At 38.2% G+C, this 26,197-nt stretch overlaps 1 protein-coding gene across 1 annotated transcript in view; it reads left to right on the top strand.

The window, feature by feature from the left end:
- Positions 1-26,197, top strand: part of LOC138175814 (scm-like with four MBT domains protein 2) — a 305,235-nt gene that overhangs the window by 29,127 nt on the left and 249,911 nt on the right. Inside the window, exon 2 of the mRNA XM_069106316.1 lies at positions 17,747-17,899. Within this exon, the coding sequence (XP_068962417.1) occupies positions 17,815-17,899 (85 nt within the window). The 5' untranslated portion in view covers positions 17,747-17,814. The remainder of the gene's footprint in view (positions 1-17,746; positions 17,900-26,197) is intronic.

Genomic DNA, 26,197 nt, shown 5'->3' with positions numbered 1-26,197 from the left:
GCTACAGTTAAGTATGGAGATAAACACACACATATATGTGTGTATGTACTCATTATTTATAATCACTAATTATAAGCCATTAATATTTCTCCAGTTATTTACATCTGTTTTCAGTTGTGTTCCTCTAGTTCCTACATGTGTCTTGGCAGGTAGATATAGATATATATACACAGATACCTATAAACATACATGCATATACACATATACATACCTTGATTATTCCTATCATCTCTTTCTCTAGAGGTGGATAGCATTTTCCTTCGTAAGTCTTTCCATGTTTTTCTTTTTTTTTTTTTTATTAAAGCAATTGGGGTTAAGTAACTTGCTCAAGGTTACACGGCCAGGTGTTTCTGGGTGGGTGCTAAGTGTCTGAGCCCGGGATTCAATCTCCAGGTCTTCTCAACACTGGAGCCGGTGCTCTTACTCACTGTGCTACCTGGCCGCCCCCTTTCCATGTTTTTCTAAATCAACTTGCTCATTATTTCCTACACCACAGCAATATTCCAGCCTAGTCACATTTTATGTGAGAGATTGTCTATGGAAAGCATAGTGTCTTAAAAAATGTTCCTTTGAATTCATTGGGCGCCTCCTTGCTGGTAAAGCAAACTCCCTATGGATTGACTGGGAGTGGGGAAGGGAACCTGATCTCAGTTTGATTCCTTGTGTTGAATTTCTTTGATCATAACTTACAAAGTGGAGCCTTTAGAGTTTTAACATATTGAATAATAGAAGAGCTGGGAATAATGGTTTAGGAGGTAGCAGACATTTCAAAGGAGGGTGGGGGAGCCAAGTTTTTCTGGAAGGTAGGTAGCAATTGGTCTTGGCCAAGGGGAAGGATTTTTTTTTTTTTTTTTACAAAACTCAATAAACTAATGAAGCAATTTGTAGAATGTCCTAAGGTTGGAAGAGGAGAAGGAAGTTATTCTTCTTTCCTCTCCCTTACTGCCACTCTTACATTTATTAAGTGATTTTGCTAAATTTCTTCCAAGAGTGTGGTGCAGTGGAGAAAAGTGTTTTGGAGTCACAGGACCTGAGTTCTAATCTATTTTCTAACAGTATTCAGTTGACATGTACAATGTTGACATGTACAATGAAGTGGTTGAATCAGATGATATCTGATGTCCCTTTCAGCTTCTGATTGATGATCCTGGGAAATGGCCAACAACTCCACATCCTTGAATTTCATTAGCTCCCATGGATTTAACTATCATCTCTGTGCTGATGATTCTCATATTTACTTATCCAGCTGTATTCTCCCTCCTGACTTCAGTCTCTCATCTCCACCTGCCTGTTAGATGTCTCTAACTGTATATCCTGTAGGCATCTTAAACTTAGCACGTCTAAAATTGAGTTTGTTCTTTTTCAACTTTTTGAACTTCTCTAATACTGTTCAGGGCTATACTGTGAGGCTCTCAGCTACCGAGGTGTCATTTTTCATTCCTGGAATGCCCTGCCTCCTTATCTCTGACTCCTGGCTTCCTTAGCTAAAATCCCACTGTTTGTAGGAGGCCTTTCTCAGGCCCTCCTGGTGCTGATGCCATCCCTTCTGAGATCACTACTCTTTGTATCTTGCATGTGCCTGGTTATTTTCATGTTTGTCTTCCTCCATTAGAACGTGAGTTCCTTGAGGGCAGGGACCATGTTTTTATCTTTCTTTGTATCCCTAGCAGTTAGCATAGTGCCAGACATATAGTAGGCAATTAATAAATGCTTGTTGTCTGACAGTCTCTGATGCATTGAATGGAAAAGTAGAAATAGCACTAAAGAACACCCAATGAGAAGAACATCCAGTCCAGACATATATACACAGATGTTACAATTTTAAGGACATTAGTGAATTGATTTAGAGAGAATATTATTATTGGATATTATTACCAAAAAAGTGATCAAGAAAATACCAATAGCTAGAACATAACCATGTTTCTTCTTTTCTATCTTTATAAAATTGTTATGAGAATAATGTTATGAGAATAACCTCCACCCTCATCAGATAAAAGTGTGAAGAGAACAGGCAGGCTTTCAGAAGCTATATCCTACAGCAGACATTATCTTTACAATCAAACTGACTGAAAGAGCTAGAAAATACAAGAGTTCATTTGTTTCTTGACTGCAGCAACAAAAAAAGTTGATTTGGTACAGCAGAATGCTGCCTTAAAGGCTTTTATTCAACAAACTGTCTCCTCAGCACATGTCAAAATCTCTTTTTAATAAAAAGAAAAATTATTTTTAACATTGATTTAAAATTTTTTTTGAATTTTGAATTTTCTCTTTTCCACCCCTCCCCAACTCATTGTGAAGTCAAGAAATGTGATATCAGTTTTACATGTGAAATCATGCAAAGCATATTTCCATATTAGTCCTGTTGCAAAAAAAGCAAGAAAAATAAAGAGTGAAACAAATATGCTTTGATAATGCATTGAAACTCCATCAGATCTTTCTGGAGATGGATAGTGTTTTTCATCATGAGTCCTTCAGAATTGTCTTGGATCATTGATTGCTGAGAATAACTAAGTCATTCACAGATGATCATCATACGATATTACTATTGCTATGTACAATGTTATCCTCGTTCTGTTCACATCATTTTGCATCAGTTCATGTAAGTCTTCCCAGGTTTTTTCTTAAACTATCCTACTTACTTTCTTATAGCACTATAGTATTCCATTACAATCATATATAATAACCCTTTTAACCATTTCCCAATTGATGCACATCTCAATTTCCAATTCTTTAATAACACACAAAAAAAGCTGTTATAAATGTTTTTGTACATAAGGGTCCTTTTCTTTTTTCTTTGATGTTTTTGGGATTCAGACAAAGAGGTATTGCTTGGTCAAAGGATATGCACAGTTGTATAGCCCTTTTTGGCATAGTTCCAAATTGTTCTCCAGAATACTTGGATTAATTTACAACTCTACAACAGTGAATTAGTATCCCATTTTTTTCCATATCTCCTCCAACATTTGTGATTTCTATTGTCATAGTAGCCAACCTGATAGCTGTGAGGTGGTACATGAGTTTTAATTTGCCTTTCTCTTATCAATAGTGATTTAGAACATTTTTTCATATGACTATTGATACCTTTTGATTTCTTCTTCTGAAAGCTGCCTGTTCATATTTTTTGACCATTTGTCAATTGGGAAAATGATTTGTATTCCTATAAATTTGACTCAGTTCTCTATATATTTGAGAAATGTATAGAGAAATGAATAGAACACTGGCCCTGGAGTCAGGAGGACCTGAGTTCAAATGCAGCCTCAGACATTTGACACTTATCTAACTGTGTGACCTTGGGCAAGTCACTTAACCTCAATTGCCTTGCCTTCCCCCATCCAAAAAAAAAGGGAAAAAAATTGCTGTAATTCCCCCTCTCTGTGTTCCCTGCCCCCTTCCTCTGTTATCCTTCTGATCTTGACTGCATTGGCTTTGTTTATTCAAAAGCTTTTAAATTTAATGTTATTAAAATTATCCATTTTCTATCCTGTGATTCTTTATCTCTTTTTTGGTTACAAATTCTTCCTTTATCCAGAGATCTAACTGGTAAAATTTTCCATGCTTCCCTATTTTGCTTTATGGTATAACCCTTTATGTCTAAATCAAATATGGATTCTGACCTTATCTTGGTATATGATGTACAGTGTTGGTATCTATCTAGTTTCTGCCAAACCACTTAACAGTTTTCCCAAGTGAGTTCTTGTCCAAAAGACTTGGATCTTTGGGTTTATTAAACACTATTTATTACTGTACAGTCTGTACCTAATCTGCTTCACTGATCCACCACTCTATTTCTTATCCAGCACCAGATTGTTTTGATAATTCACTGCTTTATAATATAGTTTGAGATCTGGTACTGCTGGGCCACCTTCCTTCATAATTTTTTCATTGAATCTCTTGATATTCTTGACCTTTTGTTTTTTCAGATGAATCTTGTTACTATTTTTTTCTAGCTCTATGAAATAATAAATTTTGGTAGTTTTATTGGTGTGATTGAAAAAGTAATTTTACTGAATAAAATAAATTTAGGTAGAATTGCCATTTTTATTACATTGGCTTGGCCTATGCATAAGCAATTAATTTTTCACCAGTTGTCTGTCTTTATTTGTGTGAAAAGTGTTTTGTAATTGTGTTCGTATAGTTTCTGCATTTGGCTGTCAAGGAGACTTCAAAGTATTTTATATTGCCTGCAGTGATTTTAAATGGATTTTCTCTTTCTATCTCTTGCTGCTGGACTTAATTAGTATATTTAATATGTAGAAATCCTGATGATTTATGTGGATTTATTTTATATCCTGCAACTTTGCTAAAGTTGTTAATTGTTTCAACTAGTTTTTTAGTTGATTCTCTATGGTTTTCTAGGATTTTTAATAGGAATTGAGTGTTGAATGTTGTAGAAAGCTTTTCCTGCATCTGTTGAGATAATCACAAGATTTTTATCAGTTTTGTTATTGATATGGTCAGTTATGCTGATAATTTTTCTAATATTGAACCAGCCCCTCTTTCCTATGGCATAAATCCCACCTGATCCTAATGTATGGTCTTTGTGATTTATTGCTAAAAATCTCCTTACTATTATTTTATTCAAAATTTTTGCATCAGTCAGATTTCATTAGGGAATTGGTCTGTAGTTTTTTTTTCTCTGTTTTTGCTTTTTCTTAGTTTAGGCATCAGTGACAATTTGTGTTGTAAAAAGAATTTAGAAGTACTCCTTTTTTGCTTATTTCCCCAAATACTTTGTATAGTATTGGAATGGATTGTTCTTTATATGTTTGGTAGCATTCACTTGTGATTCCATCTGATCCTGGAGAATTTTCCTTAGAGAGCTCATTGATGGCTTGTTCAATTTCTTTTTCTAAGGTAGGGTTGTTTAAGTATTCTATTTCCTCTTAATCTGGAAATTTTTATTTTTGTATATTTTCATCCATTTCACTGGGACTGTCAAATTTATTGGCATATAATTGGGCAAAATAGCTCATAATTTTTCTTTAATTTCACTTTCATTGGTGGTACATTCATCCTTTTTTCTCTTGATTCTGATAGTTTAACTTTTAAAAATTAAAAAAAAATCAAACTCATGGTTTACCTATTTTATTGATTTTGTTTTTTTCATAAAACCAAATTCTAGTTTTATTTATTAGTTTAATGTTTTTTTTTAACTTCAGTTATATTAACTTCTCCTTTGATTTTCAAGATTTCACTGGGGATTTCATTTTCTGTTTTTTTTCCCCCTTTTTAAAAATTGTACCCCAGTTCATTGATCTGCTTTTCCTTTTATTGATGCACACATTTAGAGATATAAATTTTCTCCTAAGTACTATTTTGGCTGTATCCCATAAATTTTAGTATTTTGTCCCGTTGTCATTCTCTTTTTTAATGAAATTATTATTTCTATGATTTCTTCTTTGACTCACTCATTCTTTAGGATTATTCAGTTTTCATACAATTTTTAATCTGTTTCCATAGCCCTTTATTCAATGTAATTTTTATTGCATTACGGTATGAAAAGGATGCATTCTGCTTTTATGCATTTGTTTGTGAGGTTTTTATGCCCTAATTCCTGGTCAGTTTTTGTGAAGATACCGTGTATAGCTGAGAAAAGAAAAAAGTTTGTTTTCTATTTCTATTCAGTTTTCTCCAGAGATCTGTCATATCTAACTTTTCTAAAATTCTATTCATATCTTTAGTTGTTTTCTTATATACTTTGCGGTTAGATTTATCTAGTTTTGCGAGGGAAAATTTTAGGTCCCCCCACTAGTAGAGTTTTACTGTCTGTTTCCTTCTGTAACTCATTTAATATTTCCTTTAAGAATTTGGACACCATGCCCTTTGGTTCATATATGTTTGGTATTTGTTTCATTCTCTATGGTACTTTTTTTTTTTAAACAAAATGTAGTTTCCCTGCTTATCTCTTTTAATTGGGTCTATTTTTGCTTTTGTTTTGTCTGAGATCATAATTGCTATCACTTCTCCTTCTCTTTCTCCCTCCTCAGCTGAAACATAATACATTCTGCTCCAGCCCTTTATTTTTACTCTGTATCTCTCTTTTTTTTTTCCTCTTTAAAATATTGTAGAATTCTGATTTCTAATCCACTCTGCTGTCTGCTTCTGTTTTGTGGGTGAGTTCATCCCATTTACATTTACAGTTATGATTACTAACTGTATTTCTCTCCATCCTTTTTTCTCCATTTATCCTTTTCCTTCTCTCATTTTTTTGCCCTGTCCCTTCTCAAGTCTGTTTTGCTTCTGATCACTGCCTCCCTTAATTTGCTTTTCCTTCTACCGCCTTCCCCTTTCCCCACCTCCACCCCCATTTTCTTATCTCCTTCTCCTTTTATTTCCCTGTTGGGAAAGATAGAATTCTATACCCAACTTAGTGTGTATGTTATTCCCTCTGAGCCAATTCTGGTGAGAGTAAAGTTCAAGTGTTGCCCACTACCTTGCCCATTTTCCCTGCCACTATAAAATCTTTTCTTTGCACATCTTTTTTATGTGAGATAATTTCCCCTATTCTTCATATGTCAAAATCTTAGAATATTCTTTTAGAGATGTAACTAGGAATATTTTAGAAATGGTTATGGAATAAGGCGAAGGCCGAGTAGGTGTATGCTTAATAAAGGAATACAAATAGAAGAAGGGCTTCCTATAGATGATAATGTTTTCTCTGCATAAATCTGTTTGTTGATGACATTGTGACAGTTGCACCAATGCCCCTGTAGTTGTTTAAATTTTACTTTTAATTTTTTTACCCTGCCTATATTTTTAAATTATTTCCTTCCCTCTCCCCTTCTCAGGGAGCCATCCCTTGCATCAGAGATTTAAAAAGAGGGGAAAAAGGCAGCTCAGCAAAATTAGCACACCATCTGTGTTCACCCTTATGAGCATTCCTCATCTGTAAAGATGAGAGGGATGTACATTTTCTCAACTCTCCTCTAGGGCCATGCTTAATCATGATAATATTCTGAGAAACAGTGCAACCCGTATATAGTATTAGCTAGAGAACCTTACCATTCTATATTCCCATTCAGGTAATGTTTTGTGACTCTGATGAACAACTTTGAGGAGCTTATGACCTATTGCTTTATGCTGTATTTGTTATTGACACACAGTAGGTCACCACAATTAATCTCTGGTTTTATCTGTCATGTGACTGTAATTTTTTTTTCTCCATTGGTTTTGAAGATACCATTTCTTAAGTGAGGCTTTATACTTGTCTTAGGCTTGACTGAGTGAAATGCTTTTTCAAAATTAGAAGTTGACAAACCAGGACTTTACATTATGCCTGCCTCTCAGCTGTGCCACCAATAAAGATGTAGTTTATTATAGAAACAAGTTTGTGACATTCTACCCTGTTCCTTCATGTATATTCATCAAGGATTACTATTCCCCTAAAGATTTTATATGGATGAGAATTTACAGAGATGGGTAAATGGCTCATAGGTTTAAGGATGGAAGGAACATTAAAGGCCATCTTGTCCTTTCATTTTATAGATGATAAAAAAAAAAACCAAGCCTAGAGAGGTTAAGTGACTTTCTGAAAGTCACGCAGTTATTATGACCTCAGTCAGAGTTCGAATCCAGGTTAATTTTTTTCAGTCCCTTTAAAATTATATCACCTCTAGCACAAGTTATTTCCATGTGGGCCAGAAGTTTTCCTGATTTCCCCTATAACACTATTGTCACTTTCTCATACAGTATGTTAAGAATATTGCAGACTTGGAGTCCAAATGTGGTTGTTCTAACTTCATTACCTATTAGTTAAGTTCACCATAGAAGTGCCAGAAGATTTCTTCCATATGGTCTTTTTTCTGATCATGCTTCCAGTTTTATCCACAAAGATCTTGGGATGCTCTGTCTTGGCTGAGTTTCGCACCAGACTCTCACCAAGGTTATCTTCTAATCTAATGTTTTGTCTTTTCTTTTTTTCCTGTAGCCACATATAACTTGTATTTTTTCCTTATCTTCAATACTTTGCAATTGTGTTTGTCTTCTGAATGGGTATTCTCATGATTGGCACCTACGGTAGCATGATTAAGTTCTTGTTGTCTCTGATAGTTTCTGACTTATTCTGGACTTCTCCTCGTGGGGACTTTTTGGGATCAGTTAAACTTTCCACAGAAATGGTGGCAATTTGAGTCAATGTTTTTACTGGTATCTGGTTTTTTTTTTTTGTTAAGTTGTGTAAACAGTTACAGAATTTCTCCATCTTTATCCTTCAGATCTGATATTTATTTGGTCTGTTCAGTTGATCCATTCTGATTGCACAGACAAATAATTCTGAAATGACTTCTAGGTTGCTTGGTCACCATTTATTTCCTATCAGTTAATTTACAAGGGGCAATGTGACTTCGTGTCTAGAGAGCCTGCCTTGGAGTCAGGAAGACCTGCATTCCAGTTCTAGTTGTGACAAATGGTAGTAGCTGTGTGACCTCAGGCATATCACTTTTAACTTCTTGGTACCACAGAGCAAGTACTGGATCTGTTATACTTAGAATGAGTCCCTTTTGCAGTTCCACCTTCTAGTGAAGTCACAGGTCTGGTCCGATAGGAAAAATACCCAACAAAAAATAATTTTTAAAATAAGTTTAATTAAGTTGCTAAGTAAGCTGTAATTTTCTGTGGTATTTGTATTACTACCCATGAGTTCTGTTGGAAATTGATGATTTGCTACACTTAAATTAATGCCTCAGACAAGCAAAACAAAACAGAAAATATCCCAGATTAACCTTTCTATTCTCTCTGATTAAAATCAATTGTATAAATATTATAACCATTAAGGAATAATAAAAACTTCAGCTCTTTTAAAAAAAAAGTGTCATGTTGGCCACTTATATTTAGCTGATTTATTATTAGTTGAATTTATGGAAATTTTCCTGTTCTTGGCATTCTATTTTTTCCAATGAAAATTTTTTACTTAAGTTTTTTCTTTTTTTTTTCAGTGCTGGTAAATAATTTTATTTTTCATTCAGTGGAGAGTTGGAAAAAAAGTATCCCAGGCAACTCTGATGATGACTATTTTTTTTTTGGAGGGGGCAAGGCAAAGCAGTTGGGGTTAAGTGACTTGCCCAAGGTCACAAAGCTAGACAAAGTGTCTCCTGTTAGAGGTAAATTTGAACTCGGGTCTTTCTGACTTTAGGGCTGGTGCTCTATTCATTGTGCCACCAAAGCTATCCCTCTGATGTGTATTTTTGAGAGAACTTTAAAAAAGCATAGCTATAAAATTCCTTTATTCAGTAAGACTTCATATGAATCACCTTGTCTGTATCAGGTTGAATGTATTTTTTCCTAAGCTTTTCTCCTCTTGTCATTGATATATGAATAACTTACAAGAGATCCTAGAATTTATGACTGATAAACAAGTATGTTTCAAACCCTTAATTATTCACTCTTGATTATCCATGCTAAAACCAGAATGCATAATGCAAAATGGTTGATAATCCCTCAGTGTTGTGTTTTTAATACTTACTTGATTCCTCCCTGTTTCTCACCCTGCCTCCCCCACCCCATTCCTCTGCAGATTTACTTTTCCAATTTTGTTTTGTTTAGGTTAATATTAAAATTGGTTTATATTCCCTGAGGATATTGAAAGTTATGGCAGGAGGGTAAAAGCTCCCAGTGTAGAAAGGATCTTGGAAGGAGACAACCTTCAACCTCCTTCTTTTTTTACATGTGGAGAAACTGAGGCTCAGAGATGTTAAATGGCTTCCCCACCATCCCACAGGCAGTAACTAGCAGAATTAGGAAGTACAAACTCAGGTCCTTTGACTCTTTCCACTGTACCCCCCCCCCCCACCTGGGGGTTGGGGGTGATGAAGGGAAGGCAGATTTTTACTAGCAGTGAAAAATATTGAAGATTATGAAATTTTTGAGCAAATAATGATAGAAATAAGGCTGTATACTGCACATTTCATTAGGACATGCAGCCAGGGAATTTTAAAAGCAAATATTTATTGAATACTCAGTCATAAGGGATTTTATTTTTAATTCTTTTATTAATTTTGTTTTTATTTCTCTAACAAAAGAAATTTAAAAATTAACAAGTAAACCACTTAAAAATGCAAACTTAGCCAAGGTCACTTTTAATCAAAGCCTTCACCTTTCCCTAAGATACAGGATGACCTTCTCAACCTGATCTTCTTGGCTAAAAAAAAAGCATCTTTCCAATTCAGTCCTATTCCCTTAGTCCTACAGTTAAACTCTAAAGGTTCAGCAGCAGAGCCATTTAAGGACTGGTGGTCAGAGGTGAACTTTTTTACCTTCCTTGTCCTTATCATCAACTGTAGACCTGGGAACACGTTCTATAGGCCGAGTGAGCCATGGAAAACAAAATTGCCAGAGGAATCAAAAAGGGAAAAATGTGCCATTGATTTTCCCCTGACCCAGCTATAATGGGACAGGTTCTTTGGGCAGGAAGAGGCCTTCTGGGGCCACCAGACAAGCCTGAACCTGCCTGACCTTCTTGGAGAAGAATTGGACTCCTTCCAGCAAGAGCTTCTTTGGACCAGTTGAGGCTGCACAGAGAAGAGACTCTGAAAAAGGGTCGTATGGGGTCCTGGACTGAAGTAGAGGAAGGAAACAAGGAGTAGTGATGGAAGGAATTAGTGAAGGATGCAGCAATGGGGGTCCACAGAGACTGGGATGGGGTTGAAATTGCCCCACCTGACAAGGAACAAACAAAAGGAAGTTTATTTAGCTATAGAGTGGAAAGTGTATTCAGCAGAGAGCAGCTGGATGGCACAGTAGATAGAAGGTTGGACTCGGAATGAGGAGGACCTGATTTCATATCCTACCTCAAACACCAGCTGAGTGTTCCTAGGAAAGTCGCTTGACCTCTCTGTTCCTCGATTGTCTCATCTGTAAGGCAGAGGGTAGGATTTGGTGAACTTCTAAGGACTCTTCTAGCTCTAATTGATAATCCTGTGATGTAATATTGCATTGACTCAGCTGTGCCTCTATGAATACACAGTCAAGATGTGTTTGTCAAGACTGAGGAAGGCCCAGTGGCCCATTTAAATTTGGAGGAAAGTTTCCATTACCTTTTTTTTTTTAATGGGGGTTAAATGACTTGCCCAGGGTCACATAACTAAGTCTCTGAGTTTGAATTTGAACTCAGGCTCTCTTGACTCCAAGGCTGGTGCTCTATCCACTGTACCACTTAGCTACCACCCCCAATACCTTTTTTTTAAGAAAAAAAAAAAAACTAACCTAGTCTATGGGGTGGGGCGGGGGGGAGGAGGAGATGACGTAGCTATTGCTCCTACAACGTAGGGAAATCCCTTAGGAAGTTGTCAAGGGGTTATCTGTTTGGAGGGTTTAACATATATTCTTTTGTAGTCCCTCCCAGGAATAATTAGTTTCAGGACTATCTCTTTGGGAGAATAGGACAGGGCATATTGTGCTATGTGTGGACCTCTATCTCTTAAAAATTTTTGTTTTGATGAGCATAGTATAATAAACATTTATAGAGTAAATGAATGTAGGAGGCGGCTAGGTTACGCAGTCAGTAGAACACCAGCCCTGGAGTCAGGAGGACCTGAGTTCAAATTTGGCCTCAGATGCTTAACACTTACTAGCCATGTGACCTTGGGTAAGTCACTGAACCCCAATTGCTCTGCCTTGATGAGCATAGTATAATAAATATTTATAGAGTAAATGAATGTAGGTGAGAGACACCCTTGAAGGACAAAAGACAAGGGGAGGAGAAGTTGCAAATTAAGTTGGATGGAAAGGCTGGATGATGTCACTAATTCTCCTACATTGGTGGACTTGATAAATATTTCCTGAATACAAGCGAATAGTAAAGGAAGATTGTTCAGTGTTTAAGGAAACTGCATTTGAAATCAGACATACTTGGGCTCAAGTCCCAGCCTTATTTGTTGGGTGACAAAGCCTCAGTTTCCTTGAAGGTGAAATAGAGATCATTATATGTGCACTGCCTGCTTCACAGGGTGACTGTTGAGAAAGTTCCTGGGAAGCTGTGAGGCATCACATCAATAGAATTTTCGCGATTTACTATGTAGTTCTGTCTTCCTGCTTCCCACATTCTCATAGCAGCATCTCTTAAAGTATTCCCTGTTCCTCTCCTATCCCCCATCCGTATTACTAAGAGTTGTTTTCTTGGAGAAGACATTAGTAGGTCATGCCACTCATATAGAAAGCAAGCTGGGAAAATTCCCATGATACCAGGCAGCTTAGTAGAATTTTTAGGGGGGGTGGTGAACCACTGGTCTCCTTTGTACCCTAAACACAGCTTCCCTTTTCCCTGTGAGGCATAGATCATGGTGTAGTTCACCTGTGTGGTTCTAGTTAATGGCTCGGTTGCTCATAAAGGTTCAGGACTGCCTCTTTTTTGATCGTATCTCCAGCAGTGCCTAGCACACACACACAGTGCTTGTTCCTCAGGAGGTAACACTCATTATAATGTCTCTTGATTGGTCACAGTCTCAGTGAGTGACTTGTATCCAATGACCTCAGTGCTTTTTCTACATCCCCTGTTATCCCAAGGATATTACTGATGACATATAGTATATTCTAGAGCAGACAGCACCATTGATCCTTAAATGTAAGGAAAGTAGGAAATACTAGAATAGGAAAACTCAAGGAAAATGAATTTAAGGAAAATAGCAAACAACAGAAAAATATAGGGAATTAGAGTTTTGGTATTAGTGGCAGGCTCTTTTGTCCCTGGGCACTTGATGTTAATGCAGGGTTGCAGCATTTTTAAATTTAGGAAGATTTAAGGAAAATAAATTCAAGGAAAATAGGAAATAATAGAAAAACATAGGAAGTTAGAATCTTGGTGTTAGTGGCAGGCTGTGTTTTATCTGGGCACTTTGATGTTAATGGAAGGTTCTAGTATTTTTTGGGTAACTCAGGGCAGAGTTGATGAAACCTCTGCACCGTTTTGGAACGGGGAAGCCTCCAAACCTTTGATTGTGCTGGTCCATCCACCCGTTATTAGCCCAATCATGGAAACTTTATTCCTACTCTATATTTTGGCTATGGGAAGGCTATGTTCTGGCCAACATACTCTTCTTTGCAATGGTAGAGTGTGTTGGGGCAGAGGTGATTCCTGTCAATCATGATCATTCTCTGTGATCCTAGGGTGTCCCTGCAAGACCTCTCATATACCTCAACCTGTCTCACTTCATGGCCAGTCATATGTCCTATAGGTTGATTGAGAGATACAGAGAACAGAAGGTTGAAGGAACACTTGATTTTTAGCCGGCAGAAGAACAGACTTGGTCTTTAGTTATGTGAAGGCTCTTCTTTTGACATGCTCTGGTTGGCCGAGGAGGATGGACTTAGGGGCAGAGGGTAGAATTTGCAGATTTAATCATGATGTTAGGAAGGGAATTCGAGCTATTCAAAAGTGTACTGCTTCAGGGAAAGACAGATTTCTTCCTTGCTTGAGGTCTTCAGATGGAAGCCGAATGACCTTTTATTGGGTATACTGTAGAGAGGATTCATTGAAGGCACAGGCTGTGACATCTGAGGCCCCTTCCAACTCTGGGGATGCCCAAGGAGGGCCCCTGACCCAGGCTGTCCTCTCCTGCCTGGCCTAAAGATGCCAGCATGCTGACCAGTCTGAAGTTTTTAAAATAGGTCTTCCCCAATAGGATGCTGTCTTAGAACTTTAAATGTATGCATATATGTTACGTTAAAAGGCTTTAGCTGATGTTTTACTTTAGTTAATGTTTTAATTTGAAACTTGCTCTCTAAAGGGACTTTTTTGTGAAAGGTATGATTAACAAAACATCCACATATATATGTAAATGGTAAGGGAATACAATGGGGAGAAAGCAATTTTGCCCTATCGGCATATGAGTGATTTCAAGAATTAAAATTCCCAGAATAAATATTTTCTGTTCCCAGTGTATATGTGTATATGAATGTCCTCTGCTAAACCCTCTGTTAAACCCATCTGTCCATTAGGCAGTTTCCTTTTAATTGATGATATTTAGGAACTAATTGTTAAGGAATGTTGTGGTTGAAGGCCTTTTTAGTCATGTCTGAGTCTTCATGACCACATTTGGGTTTTCTTGGCAAAAATACTGGAGTGGTTTGCCATTTCCTTTTCCAGCTCACTTTATAGATGAGGAAACTGAGGCAAACAGGGTTTAGTGACTTGCCCAGGGTAAAGAATGGAGCTCATCAAATGATTCATTAGTAATAATAGACTCAGCTTTCTTTTTAAACCATCTCTGGGATTGTGAAGAAAGTGAGCTTATACTTTTGGGGCAGATGGTTACTGTGATATTACCAGTTGTTGATTGTTGGTGTTAGACTGTATGCTTTGTGAAAGACAAGAGTTAATTGCTCGGTAGTGCAGGGGAAAAAGCCTATAGCTTGGAACCAGGAAGACTCAACCTTCATGAGTTCAAATGTAGTCAGAGACATTTGCTAGCTGTGTGAACCTGGGCAAGTCACTTAACCCTGTTTGCCTCAGTTTCTTCATCTGTAATTCTTCATTTGTAAAATGAGTTCGAGAAATAAATGGTAAACTTCTCCAGCATCTTTGCCCAGAAAACCCCCCAAAATGGGGTCATAAAGAGTCAGATATGACCCAAATGATTGAACAAAGAGAATACAACATAATGCTATATACACTACATGCAATTTCTTATGATAAGCTAATGTTTAGTGATGGCTTACATAAGCCCTTAGGAAATTTTGTTTTTCTGGTCCTTCTTCTCTTCCATGTATTTGGCTCCCATTTTATTGATTTTTGCAGTTTCATATCTTTTGCAGCAATGGGAAGCTCAGGGAGTATTGTAATGAAACAACATTGATATTACAATGAAAGTGTCAGCTCCTGTCCAAATTAGTCTCTGTCTCTGACTTTGTCTCCTCCTTTCTCTCTGTTTAAAGAAACATTAAGTATCCAGTTCTTTTCCAGGAACTTCCTAATCATTCACTGGTGAGCCTTTGTTCTAGTCAGTTAAAGAAAAATCAGTGTGATATGGGGAAAATGCCTTCAGCGGATAAACACTTGGGTTTAAATAAAACAGACCCTTTCTTAGCAGCGTTGTCAGGAGTGAATCACCTGCCTTCCCAGAGCTGCCTCATCTTTAAAACAAGAGATACTGATACCTGTAGCATTTACTGCTTCACAGGCTCATTGAGAAGATCAGATGATGAAAAGTATTTATAGGGCTTTTGCAAACCATAAAATGCTGCATAACTGTCAGCTGTTAAAGGAGGAAAAAGCCAGTGTTATTGGGTGACTTGCCTAGCTTTACAGAACTGGTGTAGAAACTCTGGCCTTCTGTGAAATCAGCTAGGGTGATTCTTTTAAATTTTGCCTGAGTTAATAATAATAATTATTATAATAACGTATCTTCTCCCCTCTCCTGACTCTTTCAGTTCCTCTCCCCCACTCCCCCCATCCCGGCCCTCTTTTACTGTCAGGTTAGGTTCCCAGAGGGGAGAGTATTACTTACTGTTCTCTTCTAGGTTCTAGCCATAACCCTGAGGGTTTAGAGGCTTCTAATAATATTGCTCAGGAGTCACCATTGGGTATGCCCCCCAGTACTGATCAGCCATTTGACAGCTTTTGTAAGGTGTTTGTGGATATTTACTGAGATGGCATAGCAAGGATTGTAGTTATGAAATAGTCCAGTAAGCTGAGAAGCACACGCTCCCTTGAGAGTCCCAGGCCGACCTTGAAGTACAAACTTGGGTAGAGAAAATGTGGGACTGAGGAGTGCCTCTCAGCTCCTGGCTTTGGAAGGCCTTTTCTCCCTTGGAGGAGTTCACACTGGTTGTAGCTGATGAACTCTCTGGCTCAGCCAGGCTGTTTTCTTGGAGGACCCGGGGTTGTGACAGATGGGCCAGGCCACTGCTGGGCTGAGCAGAGCAGAGTTGGTCGGTGAATATGCTGGGTCCCTTAATGGACTTGGTTGTTCCTGCTGCTTTTAACTCTAGTTATCAGTGGGACTTCTGATAGCTCTTTTCACCTCACAGATCACCTAGGTGCTTGTGTCTTAGGATGCTCATTCACAGGGAAGAGTAAGCACAAAAGAATCAAGAGGCACCATCGACCAGGTAGAGGGGGAGGGAGGAGGGTAGTGAGATAGTAAATGTTTATTGAACTCAATGTGCTAAGTGCTAGGGGTATCAAGACAGGCAAAAGATGGTCTCTGCTGTCACAGTCTAATCAGAGAGACGTGATTCAGACAACAATAAAAGGGTCGAGGGAGGGGTTTATGGGTCCTTTTGTACTTGGGCTCAGTTCTGGCCCAGTACCATGTGAGTTCTGACCCTTCAGTCAGCCAGAAAATGCCTCATCACCAGACAGCACCTGCCCTTTGTAATAGCAAGTGTTCTAGCACACGCAGGATGGCCTGCTAGCACTGGTTCTCTGATCTGCTTTGCTGAAGGAAAGACAACTTTTAAAGGGGTCAGCAATCTTACTTTAATTGCAGATAAATAGGAAATACAAGCAGAGAAATTAGCACAGAATTTCTTTTTTTTTTTTAAAGCAATCGGGGTTAAGTAGCTTGCTCAAGGTTACACGGCCAGTTATTTCTGGGTGTGGTGCTAAGTGTCTGAGCCTGGATTTGATCCCCAGGTCATCCCGACACTGGAGCTGGTGCTCTTACTCGCTGTGCTACCTGGCTGCCCCTAGCACAGAATTTCAACAGACAGGGCTCCTACTCTCTGAACAAAGTAATACAACCATCTGCATACACCACCGGGCCGGGAAAGCACAAACCTCTTGAGTACTCACAGTCCTGTCCAGGGAATCAAAAGATCCTTCTCATGAGCAAGCCCCCAAAGTAAAATACCAACCTCCCAGTATATATAGGTTTCGACTAATAGACTCAGAGCCAGAAGGCATCACAACCCTATGGACTCGGTGCCTAATTAGCTTAGTACCTAGAGGTGTGAAAGCCTTCCTACAAGTGTGCCTCCCTTTAAGCAAGCTCCTCCTTAGGCAAGTTCCTCCCCCAGTGGGCTCTGTGTGACTCAGGATGTATTACAACTGTGAAAGCACTAAGACATCTGTGACTGAAATACCTGTGTACCTTTAGATCTGGGAACACAGCTCCTGTTCCAGGGGAAAAGGGGACACCTGCGGTCACATAGGCCTATTAATGGATAGGGAAGATCTTCCTATTCAATTAACCTTACACTCCCTTCAGTCACATGTAATACTAAAACTAATCAGAGAATATTTCTCATGCTCTTAGTACCAACCATGTAGGGCAGCCCTAAGCTCTCATTGGTCAGCCCAATAATAGCTAACATTTCTGTATTGCTTTAGGGTTTGCAAAGTTCTTAACATGCATTATCTCATTTAGTCCTGACAACAACCCTTTGAGGTAGATGATTCCATTATTCACATTTTATAAAGTGACTTGTCTGGGGTCATGCTTCTCATAATAAGAAGCCTGGGCAAGACTGAAACTCTGATCTTGCTGAGTCCAAGCCCAGCCCTCTCTCTACTACACTGACTATAGTGTAAGCACTACCTCTCGGTAAAATGGCAGCAGTCTGTCCTAAGAGCTGGATGAAATTAGGAGTCTGGCCATGTTCTGCTCTGGTTTAATGAAGTGACCCCAGGATTCCTGATGCCTATGGAGCTTTCATTAGTCAGAGTACTTTAAATTTTAATAGTCATAATAAAAATGCAGTAGGACAAGATTTCCTCTTCTGGAGAAATAGGGACTAGCTTGACTTGACTTGATAAATATGTCCTCATATGTGACTCTATTGTCCTGAGTGCTGCTTTTTTTTTTTTTTAAAGGAAGCTCTTTCTACAGGATGAAATAGGGAGCAGAAGATAGTTTTCCTTGAATAGAGAGCAGTGTGTCTATGGTTTCCAACATGCAAGAGACTTCACATTTGTCATTGGAGAAATGTAACAGTCCAGCCAATGGTAACAATGAATATGATTCAGGTGAGTTGATTTATCCAGGTTCATTTTACTATTGGAGTTAACAAAATCATTGTGGGTTTTTTTTTTTTTCCAGAATGGGAGGAAGGTAATTCCAGTTTTATATAACTGAATTGAGCAATCATTTTCAAACCCATGTGTTGCATATTTTGAATGTTTTTAAAAGTACGCCTTTAGAGTTTTGCAAGCTGACATTTAAAATTACCTTCACTCCCAAATCTGAGAACATCTAACATGAAAAGTTTGAAATTTATAAGAAATCTAAAAGTTGCGAAATTTGTAATGAATCCTCTTTTCCTTGTTTTTCCTCCCCTCTGCTTGCCGCCCTCCCTCTCCCCTGCCCCCGTCTACCGTATAATCTAAGAAGAAAAGTCTTCAATTGAATCCTAACATTTTTCATATTAAGGATAAATGGTATGGAACTGAGGGAATAGTTTCAGGAATGCTAAAGTCTAGAATGAACTGAGGTTCCAGGAAAAAGCTAGGGATAACAGAAAGGACCTATCTTTAAAGGGTATATTCAGAGCAAATAGAATTTTGGGAGAGCTGGGTCCACCGTTGAGTGGGTTGGTATAATGATAGACACCAGAGAAAAAGCAGACAATTACATAATTTCTGTTTTGGTTCTGTCTTTACTATCTAGGGGAAGATTATTTAGATGGGAAATTTAAGCCCAGACTAGGTGATAAGATAGTAATGGAACACCTGACTCTGAGTAAAAGTTGGTTGGTTTAGACAAATTATCTATCAGAATACTGAATGAACTTGTAGATGACCCCACTGAATTGGTGCCAGTCTTCTCTGTGTAATTGTGCAGAACGAAGGAGGGGCCAGAAGGCTGTAAACAGGCATATATTATCCTGATTTTTAAAAAGGTGGGTTGTATGTGGCAGAGTGAAGTCAGAGGACCTTGACTTAAATCCTGGCTTTGTCACCTCCCTGGACTCAGTTTCCTCTTTTGTACAATGAAGCAGTTGTACTGCCACTAATTGAACTACTGATCCTCAAGGTCGTTTCCAGTTCCACTATGAAAATTATGGATGGTATAGACTGACATTAATCCCCAGAAAAATTTTGGAACAGGTCGTTAAAAATGGATGGCTCATAGACATTTATGGAGTACTAAGCTCCAGCCTGAGTTTGTTCACCAGCAACATGCTAACTTCATTCCTTTTTTGATGAGGTCTTTAGACCGCTGGATTAGGGAAATGCTCTGAGAAGGTTGTATGTGGATTTCAGCAGGACATTTGGACAAGATTCTTTCATGAAATCCTCATGGACAAGATGAAGAGACTTGTGTGAAGGGTATTTAGCCCAGGAAATGAGGTTTCTAAATGAGTGTTGATTAAATGGATCAATGTCAACTTACAGGGCAGTCTAATGATATGTCTGAGGGCTCTGTCTTGGACAGATCCTGCTGAACACATTTGTCAGTGACATAGATAAAGACATAGAATTATCAAATTTTCACAGAACACAAAGATGAGATGGGTAGCTAAAGTGTTAGATGAGACAGTCAGGATTCAGAAGGACTGTGGCTGGATAAAATAAAGACCTGAAATACCCGCTGGAGTAGGGCCATTCTGACGCTGGCCAGTAATTTGTCCATCATATTGTTATGTTAAATTTTCAGTATGACAATTTACACCTTGGGAATCTGCAAAGGGGCTTGTAGTATTGTTTTGTTGATTGTCTAGATACTTAAGAAAATGATGGATAAAATGTTAATAATGCTGATGAAACTTATTGTAGGTACATTTTCTTTTTTTTTGTGGAAGAGCTGATTGTTAAACATTTACCAGCATACCCCTCCTGTAAAGCTGTAGAAGTAAGAAAGCCCAAGTGGAGACAAATTCCTCTCCCGGTGGAAATGTCTAGAATTCCTTTTTGACCTAATCTTTAGGAATGACACAACCATGCCATATATCTCATTAGTGCCTTTTAACATCTCTTAGTTCCTTGGTACAGGGCTACAACTTAGAGGAGGCCTTTCTTGAATTCCTCTCCCATTAATCTTCCCACTCCTGTGCAGTGAATAGAGGGCTGGGTCCAGAGTCAGAAAAAACTGTGTTCTAAGCCAGCCTCAGACACTTGCTAGTTAGTTGTGTGACTCTGGACAAGTCACTTAACCACTGTTTGACTCAGTTCCCTCATCTGAAATGTAATACTAGTATCTGCCAGTTAGTCATTGTGGGGCGGCTAGGTGGCACAGTACATATCGTGCCAGGCCTGGAGGTAGGAAGACCTGTCTTTGTGAGTTCAAATCTGGCCTCAGACACTTGCTAGCTGTGTGATCCTAGGCGAGTCATTTAACTGTTTGCCTCAGTTTCCTCATCTGCAAAATTAACTGGAGAAGGAAATAGCAAACTTGTATCTTTTCTGAGAAAACCCCAAATGGGGTCACAAAGAGTTGGACAGGACTTAAAAAATAGCTGATCAATTGTTGTAAGGATCAAATGATCAAATGAGCTAAGAATTATAAAGTGTTTCTCATAGCTCCTGATACTAGTAAACATTCATTAAATTTTATTATTGTCATAATTAGCATTGTTATCCTGCAGTGATTGAGAGGTCCTTAAGGCAGGTAGTTTTCATTTTGGCTTCTCTTTCCAATGCCATGCACACAGCAGGCACTAAATAAGAGTTTGCCAGACTGACCTGAGTGTCTTGTTCTTTCTGGCATACTTTTAAGTCCCCATCCCCCCCCCCCAGTGCTTGCTGAGCTGAGCTGGTGGTTTTCACCTCTGAAAGCTTCTGTCTTTGACCATATCTTGCTTAGCATATCACCCCCCAGCCATCTGCCTTCTGTTGCGGCTGGGCCCCTTTCCACGACAAGCTTTCTAAAGCCTTTAGAAGCCAACGAAGCACCGGCTTTTAACTTCTGTGAAACCTTAACTGTTTCCTTCTGCTAAAGTGCTTTCTTCTATTCATTAATGACCCTATCATGTTAGAAATATTATACCTGTTGCACTTGAGGCTGGCCTCCTGTTCAAGGAAAGTCTGTTGTGACTTAGTTTATGGATCCAGGTACACCATGGTTCTGTAGGCATTTTTTTTCCTCCTCTGATTATTCTTGTTGGATTGCTGAAAGCATGAATATGATATGATATGATATAGATTTTAAGGTTTGTAAAGTGCTTTAAAGTTCTTATTTGATCCTCAAGAAAACCCTGGGAGGTAAGGGCTATCATTGTTCCCATTTTATAGAGAAGGAAGCTGAGGCCGAATGGTTAAGTGACTTGTCCAGGGGGATCACATGAAAAAGTTAAGAGTCAAACTCAGGTCTTCCTGAGTCCCGAGTTAAGGGCTGGGTCCCTTGTTGCCCCCATGTCCTCCCAGTTCATGCTGTATTTAATTTCCTAAGGCTGTAGATCCTTGATTCTTTCTAATGAGTTTTCCCTGTTATTTTGCTTTTATAACTGCATCAGGGAAGCCCTTAGTGGTTCTCCCACAAAAAAAAAAAAAGGCTTTTGTGAAAGTAGAAATGGCGTTAGAATATTGGACTGGGAGTAGGAACAAAACCACTCCCTTTGTAGACAGGCAGAATGAGATACCACCATGGACATGCAAAGTAATGGGTGATTCTTAATGTGTTTTCAATCTTTGATGATAGATACCAAATACACTAATACAAAAAGCATTAAAGGTCGACGTGTGTTAATAAAAATGAAACCCCATGGGGGAGGGAGGGCAGAGATGGGGAGAAAATTTGGAACTCAAAATCTTGTGGATGTGAATGTTGAAAACTAAAAATAAATAAAAAGATGAAAAAAATGAACTCCCTTCAATTCATAAGCCAGCTTCAGAAAGCTTGCTCAGTATTAACCGGGAATCTGTGATATGGTGGATACTGTACAGATATATGCTATATACAGAGCCTGTCTGGTGGGCAAACCCATTCTGTGCCTCCAGGTTCAGCAATTTAAGCAAACATCTAGCCAGGTTTAAATGACCCCCAACCTCTGCTACTTTTTCTTTGTAACTCCGGAGTCCAAACAACTGTGTTGCAACATGGGGCATAACTAGCATCACATGATTTATTTCCTTCAATCCCAAAGAGAACGTAGTCCTTTTCAGACAAAAGCTTGGGATGAAGGAAGAGAAAAGCTAATCTGCCCTGTTCCTAGCATGTTTCTCCCATGTGTGTATCTCTCTGCCTGTTGCTGGTCAGGAAAATGGCTGTGATTTCTGACAGTAGTGGTTTTTCTGAAGCAGAACTTCAGGTTAAAACAATAGACTCGGAGTCTCATTAACAATCTCTTTCCCTCTCCCGTCCTGGTCTCTTTTCCTTAAGAAAGCTCAAATAATAGTGAAGATCAATAACTGACACCCAACTCCTGTAAATGAAATAGGCACAACATAAAATTACTCCTCGTCCTGTGAACACAGGCGACGTGCCCGGAATGAGCATGGATAGATGAGCTAGCCTGGGAACTGAAGACCTCTCCAGCAGACAAAATTGACAGCATTATCACAAGAAGCACAAAGAAGGAAATAAACTAAAATATAATTTCTGGGAATTCTCAGCTCCTTCAATTTCTATGTGATAAAAGCAAGCAAAACAATATTCTGACACAGTGATAAATGGATTCCTTGACATTATTTTTACAGACACAATAAATGTAATTTCCTGATGAAGTCTGTAGATAAAATGTTGATATAAATTCAGACTGGGGGAGTGTCAGGATGAATAGGGGGCCTGTCTTTTTTTTTTTTCCTTTTAGTGATGGGAATATATCAACCATTGTATTCCTTGGATTTTTCTGTTTGGGAAGGAAGAAATCAAGACTTATGGGAAAATTTACATCTTTTAACTGAACCCCTTACTCATTTTGGGACTCAATTTAATGTGGTACTGAACTGCTTCATGCCTGTTTTGTGGAATGATTCAAGTAGGACTCAACAGTATTCTTTCTTCCCCAGTCTGCCCTAATTTAATTTCATAACTTACAAAAGTAGCCTTTATTAGGATTTTCCCAGGAATCCGAGCCAGCTTCTTAAAACTATGACAGGTGCCTCAAAGGCCGTTGCATATAATTGTACCCATTTGGAGAGCCCTGCCCAACATGTTCATCAGAAAGAAGTCACAGTTCTTTCCTCAAAGCCTTGGATTTATCCGATGTATAGATATGTTCAAAGGTTATCTCCTCCCATGAGCTGGCTAAATCTTTTTTGTGCTGTACTAAAACGTTACCAGCGAACACTCAGTAAGTTTTCAAAAAGAGGTGGAAAAAAAAATAAAAGCAGTGACATCATACGGAAACTCTCCAGGTGAGAAGCCGTTTGCCTTACCTGATTTCAGTTGCTTTTTTTTTATTCCCAGGCTCATCTTAGCATTTCATTTGATGCCACTCTGAAAGCTTTCTAAAGATCAGGACCCCATCACCATTTCTTTTTCAGTATTTACTGTTCCTTCTTTTTAAGGTTGCACAGATTGAGTTCTCATTGACAGCCTGAGGGCTGAAGTATAATTAAATAAAATAATATTATTTAATATGAAATAGCATAGACATATGAACGTGTCTTTTCTTTTTCACTGCTTTCCCCCACACCCTCATTAGTTCCTACTTCTTCACTCAGGAATATATGGTTGTTTTAAAATTAAACTTTTTGAGAGGCAGTGTGGTGTAGAAGATAGGCACAGGTCCAAGAGACTTGCTTTCAAATCCCACTTAATAGCAATATGACCCTGGCCAAGTCATTGAACCTGTGTGCCTCATATTTCTCTTGTTGTATAATGGAGAGAGGTTTGGACTCTTCTAAAGTCCTTTCTGGCCTTAGATCTATTGATCCTGTGATCCTAAAAATATCTTTATTTGACAATTAAATCCATCCAAACCTTTTTTCCCCATTGTGAAAATATGTGTATCCCAAGTTCTTTTGGGAAGGAAGAGTGACTTTATTTTTTATATTAATAATCAACAGTCAGGTTGGGCAAATAATTCTGTCTTGCAAATAAAGACACTTCATAGTGATTACTACTAAGGTCTGTTTTTCTTTAGAAGTGAGGAGCTATGGGCTTTTCTTAATGTAACTTCTGATGAATTTTCATTACATTAATAGGGACATTTTGTTGAGTAGTTCCTTAGCCCAGTGCATGTAGTAGACTAAATGCTTATTATTTTAACTAGGGAAGGGGACTGTCAGAATCTCCTTGATACAGTGTTTGAGTTTAAGAAGTTTGTAGATCAGCTACAAAAACTTGTTCTGAGTTTATATGGTCCTATGTTGCAAATATTTTGTGCTCTTTATTTGGAATTTCTTGATGAAGTAACTTTATGGAATCTTCTGATCTCGTCAGGAAGTAGTATATTGAGCACAACTTTTAAAATTTGCTTGTAGTCTTTGCTTGGTTATTATAACACATGGTCAACAGATTAAGGCCTAATGTTAGAACAATAGAATGGTAGATCAATGGAACAGACTGGACATACGATTTACAGCAGCAAATAAATGTAATAACTTTGTATTTGACAAGTGTAAAGGCTTGAGATATTGAAATAAAAATTCATTATTTGAAAAAAATTATTGGGAAAACTGGAAAGCAGTATGGTAGAAACTGGGCATAGACCAGCATAGACCAATCTTGCACCATTTATCAAGATAAGGCGAAAATGGATATATTGACTTAGGTATAAAGGGAACTATTTTACAAGGAAATTAGAAAAACATGGAACATTATATCAGATTTAGGAGAGCAATTTATGAAGAAACAAGATAGAGAGCAAAGTTAGGTGTAAAATGAATAATTTCAATTATGTTAAGTTAGAAAGTTTTTGTATAAATAAAACGTCACCAAAATCAGAGGGAAAACAGAAAAAATTTTATAGTCAATTTTCAGAGGCCTTTGGAAAGGATCATAGGATCTTGAATCTAGGACTGAAAGGGAGCCTCTTAAGGGGCCATCTAGTCCAACCCCTTTATTTTGCACATCAGGAGGGCCACTAGAGGGTAAATGGATTTTTGCTCAAGGCCTAGGAAGCATGTTAAAGAGTGGATCTAACCCAACCGTTTTCATTTTACAGATGAGGTCATTGAGGCCCCAGGAAATTGTGTGGTTTATCTCAGGTCTCAAATAGGTAGTAAATGTCAGAGGCAGGATTTGAACCCAGTGTTCAAAGAACAAAGAATCAGTGTTCTTCTGTTCTGTTTTACCCCTTTAAGCCAGTTGAGAGTGATCTTGGTCACCTTTTACTTGTTCCCTTTGGTTCACATTTGGATATTTTTTCAAATTGGGAGGTACAGGGAAGCTTAAATTCACACTTCCTGCTGTACCCATCTGTCCTCTGAAAACAGTACTATTCATTGAGCTTATCAAGCTGAATGAACACCAAGATGATTTTGTGAAACATTTTATGATTGTTACAAACAGAGGATTAAGTTGTTGTGGGTGTTTAATAACATTTAAGCCCCTGCTGTGTGCTTAGGTATTGGGTATGTGGAAGAAAAAAACTACCCACAACTCTGCCCCTCCCCTCCCCCCCAAAAAACAAAACCCAAACCAAACCAAAACCCAACAACCAGTCCTTGTTCTCAAGGAATTTACATGCTAGCAGGAGACAACCCACGCATGTAAGTAGATACAAAATAGCTGCAACCTATAATAAATTGAGAAAATGCCTGGATATTTAGAAATGAAAGAATTCTAGATATGACAGAGGTAATTTCCCAATGAATTTTGTAGGTAGATTTTATAGTAAGTTTGCTGTTAACAGTGGCATCAGATCAAAATTTTGTTAAGGATGAAAGGTTATACTAGATATTATCAGGGTTAGCATTTTATGTATCTGTTTTCCTGTTTCATATCACTGGGGAGTTGGGTCTTTTGTTGGGACTTTTTTCTAGGGAGAATGGCATTATTGTGTAGCATTAAGAATAGTGGAATAGAGGTGCTGGAACTCTCAGGTCTGGTGATGTTCCGCCACCAGTTAACCAGTGTAATTAATCTTCATTTAGTACAATTAATTGTTTTTCTATCTCAGGCCTTCAATAAATATTCATTGACTAAAATGACTATAATCTCTCTGTTATAGTTTCCTTGTCCATAAAATGAAGATTTTTAATGACCCTAAGAAAGCTGATTCTATTTGCGGTATTCTCCAAAGAACCCAATATAGTGCTGAGCACATAGTAAATTCAGTGAATACATAAAGTAAGAGGAATGAATAAAAATGTCAGAACGATCCTGTGTGCAGAGAGACTTCTTACTGCTTCCTTGGTTCCCGTGGTCATCTCTTTGATGTGGCTACATTCGATAACTCCAAACTGGTGCACTAAAGCTCAGTAAAGATGTCAGTGAAA

The sequence above is a fragment of the Petaurus breviceps genome, unplaced genomic scaffold (genome assembly GCF_028583685.1).
Source record: "Petaurus breviceps papuanus isolate PSGF00001 unplaced genomic scaffold, PetGlider_PUasm1.0 79, whole genome shotgun sequence".
Lineage (NCBI taxonomy): Eukaryota > Metazoa > Chordata > Mammalia > Diprotodontia > Petauridae > Petaurus > Petaurus breviceps.
This window is presented reverse-complemented; position numbering and strand designations above follow the sequence as displayed.